At 48.9% G+C, this 7090-nt stretch overlaps 1 protein-coding gene across 1 annotated transcript in view; it reads left to right on the top strand.

The window, feature by feature from the left end:
• LOC106812495 (transcriptional regulator ATRX-like) overlaps window positions 1–6494 on the top strand; it is a 37631-nt gene extending 31137 nt beyond the window's left edge. The window contains exons 30-32 of the mRNA XM_014816384.1: window positions 4006–4194; window positions 5148–5236; window positions 6182–6494. Coding sequence (XP_014671870.1) covers window positions 4006–4194; window positions 5148–5236; window positions 6182–6393 — 490 coding nt within the window. The 3' untranslated portion in view covers window positions 6394–6494. The remainder of the gene's footprint in view (window positions 1–4005; window positions 4195–5147; window positions 5237–6181) is intronic.
• Window positions 6495–7090: the final 596 nt, after the last annotated feature.

Genomic DNA, 7090 nt, shown 5'->3' with positions numbered 1-7090 from the left:
AAGAGGATTTAGATGGCGTGATCGAACCAGCGTCTCTCGTCCCGGTCGTGCAGGCTGTTGTTCAGTCACAGCTCCTGTCGGCTGAACATGATCGAACACATTTCTCAGTGCATTCGACAGATAAGAACGACAAGCGCACAAGAGAGAGGCGGCGGCTGCTGCGCGGCGACGGATGAGGAAGGGCGTCCGCATCCGGAACGGCCGGAGCCATATACAGAAGGAATATTTATCGGAACGTGGCGATGTGAAATTTGACTACTTCGCATGGGACGGTCACGTCGCTGATGGCGCGGCTGGCGGCCCGTGTCAACGATGAGGAGAACAGGAGTGAGTCACTTGTCAGCTTATCTCCGGCTTTGCCGGTCGCCATTCATTAGATAATTTAGTTCCTTAGTTAATACTGCGCCTCAGCATCACCTTTGCCACCGTCGAACGATCGGGCCATCTAAAAAATGCTGTTTGCTGTCTCCGACTTTCATTTTTTAAGTGGGTAGGTAGGTTAGGTATATTTTTTTTGTGTGGCAGAATAGTTTGTTTTAAGTCTGATTTCATGTTTGACAACATGCTTTGTGTTATCAGTCCTTAACTGTAAAAAATGTTTAAAAAAAATATGACCCAAAATAATGCAAAAAATCTTTGGGTCGGCGGCTGATTTTCGTGGTCGGCTCGAGACACAAACATAATAATTTTTTAAGGATGGCCGACCGGCGGATTAATTGTGGTTTGCCCACCGATCGATCGCATGATTCACGATTGAAATCTCGTTCGTTGTTCTTCGTTCAGGGGTTTTGTTCCTGATTCGACGAAGGCCGGCCTCAATGGGCGTGACCCCTATCGCGCGAACGGTGATAATCTTCGACGGCTCGTGAACCCGGACGCGGACGTGCAGCGACTTCAGTCTCTACCTAGCTGGACAGACGAAGCCGGTGTACTTATCGATTCTCGCAGGGTGTGTGTGACGGGAGCGATCAGTCTCATTGGGTTCGTTGACCACCGACCCCAAGTGTATTTAACCAGCGGCGTTCGTTTGTGAAATGATCGCACGCGTAACGTGACGCGCATCTGGAAGTTTATCGGGATGTGATAAACTGAAATTGTGCATGGTTCCGTCTGTTAGTATGAAATATGCGCTGAGCATGAAAATCAGATGGGGTTTTAACTTGCAGTCGTTGTTTCTGCAATGATCGAGAAGATTGTTCGTTATTGTGCAGTGCTTCCAGTTGGTGACGGATCTAGATGTAAATGCTCTCTGTGATATAACAAATGTCAACACGCTGCCATATATGCTGGACGAGTCCTGATGTTGGTGTTAATCTGTGTTTTAACGTCTGTGTGCACACATGGTAACGCTTGTCACCTTTGATAGGTTAACGCGTGTGTACTGGCGCAGTGGTAACACCCTGTGCAGATGCCACGCACTACGATTTATACCGTATTTTATACGATTTCTATTCCTTTGGCACCACTACGACCAGGTTTATGTTCAAACTAGAATTTTGACTGTGATAGAAATTTTTTTTTTTTTTGGTCAATTATTGTAATTTATTTGCCATATTTATTGTCATTTTTGACAGCCCAGATGCAGGAAATTGCATCTCAGAATGAAAAAATTTTCCGTGTGCATTGCGGACGCCCTCCCTAGCAAAAACATCGGTCAGCTACGTGATCTCGAACTACTAATTTGATGGCAGAAACTAACAGATTGTTCAAAAATGTCAAATATGACGTCATCGGCCACACATGTAACCGTGTAAACCGTGTGTTGGAAAATTGAAAAATGAGTTAATTATTGTGATACGCGTGTGTTAGACCGTGCGACTAGATCTGCTGCGGGCATGGTAACGGCGTGTGTAACGTGCGTCTGACCGCTCGAAGGGTACGATGGAGAGAAGATCTATGATCGAGACAGGTGGACGAGCAAGTCGGCTAGTAGCCGTGTGCTGAGAGGAGGCAGGTGACGACACTGTCTCTTCTCTGATTAAAGAGCTGTTACAGATTCCGGACGGACGACCCAGAGGCAGCGAAGAAAGGACCGTAACACGATGTGCCAGGTGAAGGTTTGGCGGTGGTTTACCTGGTGTCGAGTGTTATGCTGCTTAGATTGCACGATTTGATGGTGTCCAGGTGAGGTTTGTCATGGTTACGCTGGTGATGAGTGTAGCTGCTTAGGATTGCCACGTATAGATGGTGGTAGACAAGGTGAGGTTTGCCATGGTATTAATAGGTGTGAGTGTTAGCTGCTTAGATTGCACCAACGTTTTGATGCGATGATAGCAAGGTGAAGTGTTTGTCGTGGTATCATGCTATTGTCGAAGCTGTTAGCTGCTTAATTGGCACGATTCAATTTAAGTTGCCACGTCCGATGGTGCCCAAGGTGTGGTCTAGCTTACATGCTCAGTTCGCAGCATACAGCGATAGGCAATTTGTTGCTTTTATGTAAATGTGATTTGCATTTGAATGTTTAAGTATGCAGAATGTAAAGGTGTTTATTCATCATCGTGTGCATGCGAGTGTGCCATGGACGGTGGTGGTCATGCTTGCAGCTATGCGTGTGTGTGTCTGTGGGCATGTGTTGTGCGGCGCGTAGTCGCGTGTCGTCGAGCGTACCGTGCGTGTGTGCATATGTGCGTTAAAATACATATTATTATACATAGATTTCTTATTTATTTTATAATTGATTTGCTCTGGTTATGTGGCGTTGTCGTGCCCGCGCTCTGCGGTTGTCGACACGAGTTGCTTGTCCATCCTCTCTCTGTGATTTGCGTGTGGCAGGACCCGCTTCAGGCTCTGCGGTTGTCACAGCGTTGACACTGGACTGATTATCTCTGTGACAGGATTGCGCACGCTTCTATGTGATTGTCCACTGACATGCTTATCTCTCCTCTCTCTCTGTCTGTTGTGTGACAGGACCGACATCTGCTGCGAGAGCTGTGCAGAACTTAAGCGCTGGGATCGTCACACGTACCGTCACGACACAGACTGCTGGCTCGAGAAAAGATCGCGAGGGTCACATCACCAAGAGGAGGAGAGGAAGGCCCGCGTGGAGAGTAGGAGACGAGAAGAAAGGGAGTACTTCACAAACGAGGTGCGTGCACCGTGTGTGCGTGTGCGCCGTCGGCAGTGCGTGTGCTGGGGATAAAAAATTTATTAAGCACTTCTAAATTTGGTTTCATTGAAGCTCTATCAAATTTACAAGGGCGTCTTTTTGGCATTTCGAGGGGCTATATCGCCCGAGCTCGCCGTGAATTTATTTTCAGACTGCGTGTGTGTATGTGCGTGCGTGCGTGCGTGCGTGCGTGCTGGTGGTGCGTGGTGCAGTGCGTCGCGTTGCGTGGTGCGGGTGCGTGTGGTGCGTGCATGGGTGGTCGGCGTGCGTGGCGGGTGTGTGTGTGGCACGCGTGCGACCGGCCGGTAGTTGACGTGGCGTTGTTTAATTAAAATTTGAATCGAGTTTGGCCGTCTTGCGCAAGCTGGGGGCCCTTGTGGTTGGGAGAACCAGTTGAAGAACGCCGGTCAGTGAGTAGATGCGACAGACTGTGACAATCAACAGCGAAGATATGGCAAGCTTCATGCATGAATACGTCTTGCAGTGAAGTAGCAGCATGTCGCTGATCGCTCGGGCTCATAATCACGCATAGGAATACTCAATCAACTAATGATTCATGATCAATCTGAACTCTGATCTAACATGAAATTTTTTTCCTGTTGGAGTAGCGGTTACTATAACTTCTAGTTATGATCGCATCATAAATCAGAGTAAACTCAGTTAACCAACTTATACTTCATATGTCGGTAATAAGTCGAATGGTGAATTGTTTCGTGACCAGTGATTACATTGATGGTGGTTCTAACCTCCGCGGTCTGTGGTGCTTGTTAGTTGTAAGCTTGTGGCTCTCATTGAATGAATCGATAGTGGATCGATGATTAACTCCGACGCCGCGTCTGTGTACTAGTACGTTGTGCATCATTGATGAATCGATAGTGTATCTAACCTCTGCGCCTCTGTGTTGTAGAACCGCAGGCGAGCGAAGTTGACCTGCAGGTGTTGCTGCAGCAGCGAGTGAAGCTGATGCAGCAAGTGCGTAGACACGAGCTGCTCAAGCGACAGCAGTACTTCCAGCAGCAGCAGGAGCACCTGCGTCGCGTCAGCCAGATGCAGCAGCAGATGCGCATGAACCAGGATCGCAGCAGGCAGGCAGGCAGAGGTGCGTACCACTCCCTGATTTTTTTCCCCGTTGGCCTACTATTTGCCTACAACAAAATTCCAGTTGGCCTACACCGACATTTCGCACTACTCCGAAGTTCGTCTACGCTCAAAATCGTACCCCATTCCAATTTCGTTACGATCGGTTTTGTTCATCTAAATAATGTTTTATAATATATAAGAGTATGGTTTTGAATTGCATACATGAACTAGCGGAAGAGAAGAAAACATATACAAATAATGAGAAAAAACTTGACAAAGAATAGAAAATACAAGTGCATATGGGAGTAGGCTAGGCGAATGGGAATCTTGCGATTCTGAGAGTAACGAAATGGAAGTAGGCCAATGGATTGTTACATATCTGCTCCGCTATCCCACTTCAGTGTCTGACTTATGCAGATCGGAGATCTAGTTTTGATGAAACTAGGCGATCGCGAAGATGAAAGACACCCAACTGCGTTACTGTCTTAGCATAGATGATTTGCAGTCAGGTGGCTGTAAGTAGACAATCGTAACTACTCGTGTAAGTTCTGTTGTGGACTGAAGTAAGAATCATCGTACTATCGTTGTAAGTTCTGTTGCGGGGGGGTGGCTAGTAAGTAGACGATTGTAACTATCGTGTAAAGTTCTGTTTGTGGCTGTAAGAAGACTGTCGTAAGTCTAAATTGTCAGAAGTGTTGCACGTCAAACGCTTAACGTAAAAGTTGTGACATTTTAGAGTTCGCTGAGTGTCTGGGTAAAATATTTGCGGGAGCGACGAGCAATTCGCTCTTCAAACCTCCGAAATCGCTCCCGTGCGGCTCAAAATGGCATCGTAAAATTTTTGACGAGAGTACTTTTTTCGGCAACAGACTTTGAAGAGCTCGCCGTGAAGTTTTTTTTTTTTCCCTGCTGTGTGATGTTTCTAACAACAAACAGACCCTCGGGGGACTCGGTGTGTGTTGCAGGCTAGGTACCAGCAGTTGTACAACATCATGAGGAACCAGAGCGGATCGTCAGCTGGCTACCCCCAGCCTAGCGGCGCACAGTCAGGTAGGTTCTGTTGCTATTGCTAGGTTCTGTACTCAACTATTACTTTTATCAGATTTTTTCTCCGTGAAAAAAACTGTCGTCAGTACATGTATTTGTATCTGAATTCATGCAATAAAGATTTACTAATAATAATAAAAGGTTTCACGCGCGCGGGGCGCCTTTCTTTCCGCCTTCTCGTGATTTCTAGAAGCGACACGTGAATTACGAGCGTCAACGCGTGAATTACGACGATGTCGTAGCTCGCGCGTCGTCGAATGAAACCTATCGTTCTATGTGAATCGAGTATATTTGTGTCATTTTCTGCAGAATTCGTCAGTAAGTTGCGTATCATGCGATCACTGAGATCAGTCGGTGTCTTTGTCTCCCTATGTACAGCAGCTGGAAACTTGCTGGGCCACCTATTACATATAACGATTATCATATAGGCTAAATGAAATATATATAATTACTGCTTAATAGAGTTAGGGTCGGGGGCAGCGAAGACAGTAGTACTCGGGGAGACGTAGATCGTTTCAGCAGGGCTGCGCAGTGTAGGGTTTCCCTTATTCCTCACCCTGCTTGCTTAGTTACGATGCGGGCGAGGAGGGGAGGGTGTGTTGCTGGGCGTGGTGACGACAGTGCTGACGTCTGGTGACAGTTCTATTATAACAATAGTGATAATTTATTTAGTGAGGGTCTATATCAGTGGTTCTTAACCTGTGCTCCATGGACCCCGTCAGGGTCCGTGGATGGACTTCAGGGGGTCTGTGAACCCCATGCAAAATATTGTGTTTATATGCTTATGTGCATTTTTCTGGTGAGGGATCCATAGCTTTCACCAGATTCTCAAAGGGGTCCATGACTCAAAAAAGGTTAAGAACCACTGGTCTATAAAGTATATAAGCGCCGTCTTCGTTCCTGTGTCGACAACACTTGAACTTCTCTCCTGTGTCCCCTCCGTTTCAGACAACACTCGAGCGCCGTTCAACCAGGACATGATGAATCATCTCACGCAGTCCTACCTGAACCGGCTGCAGCAGTCGCAGGCCACGTCCGCAGCGAAGCCCGCCGGTGAGGGCGTTCAGCCGTCGACGTCCGGCGTTCCCGTCCCCGAGCGCTCGGCCGACGGGAAGACTCTCAAGGTCGGCACGCTGACCATCACGGAGCTTGACGATTAGGTCCGGCCACGGCGGCGGCCGCAGCGAGGCGTAAGGACGGACGATTAGGTCCGGCCACGGCGGCCGCAGCAGCGAGGCGTAAGGACGGACGATTAGGGTCCCCGGCCCACCGGGCCGCCGCCAGCGAAGCGGTCAAGGAACGGACGCATTAGGTCCAGCCATCGGCGGCGGCCGCAGCAGCGAGGCGTTAGGACGGACGATTAGGTCCGGCCACGCTGACCGTCACGGAGCTTGACGATTAGGCCGGAGAGGATGGACTACAGGCTGCAGAGGCTTGGTGCGCGGCCGGAGAGGGTTGGAATGCGGCCGGAGAGGGTTGGTTCGTGGCTCGGATGATCGAGACAGGGATTGTCAAGACCCCAGGCAGGACTGACGAACGTCGTTTCTCGCCGCCGTCCGACCTTACGCAACGTTGATCCATAAAATGTCTGCTCCTACTCATTGCCCTGTCTAGCCCTTCCTCTGCCGTTACCTTTAACCTGCGAGTCGATTCGCGATTCGCATTAAGCGTCTGTCCATTCCTCAGCCTCCACTTGGGGAGCACTCCCGGGATCATTGCGTCGTGCAACGTTGCCATGACGACGTTAACGATGCGTCGTGATGAGCGTGACATACAGTGAGCGTGTTGGCACGTTAGCGTTGCACAGTCGCCGTCGTCCACGCGCATGTCACGCGCATTCGCTGCTCCCATAACCAA

This window comes from Priapulus caudatus, unplaced genomic scaffold (assembly GCF_000485595.1).
Source record: "Priapulus caudatus unplaced genomic scaffold, Priapulus_caudatus-5.0.1 Scaffold654, whole genome shotgun sequence".
NCBI classification, from domain to species: domain Eukaryota; kingdom Metazoa; phylum Priapulida; class Priapulimorpha; order Priapulimorphida; family Priapulidae; genus Priapulus; species Priapulus caudatus.
Note: the sequence above shows the minus strand (reverse complement) of the source record. Positions and strands in the feature narration are given on the sequence as shown.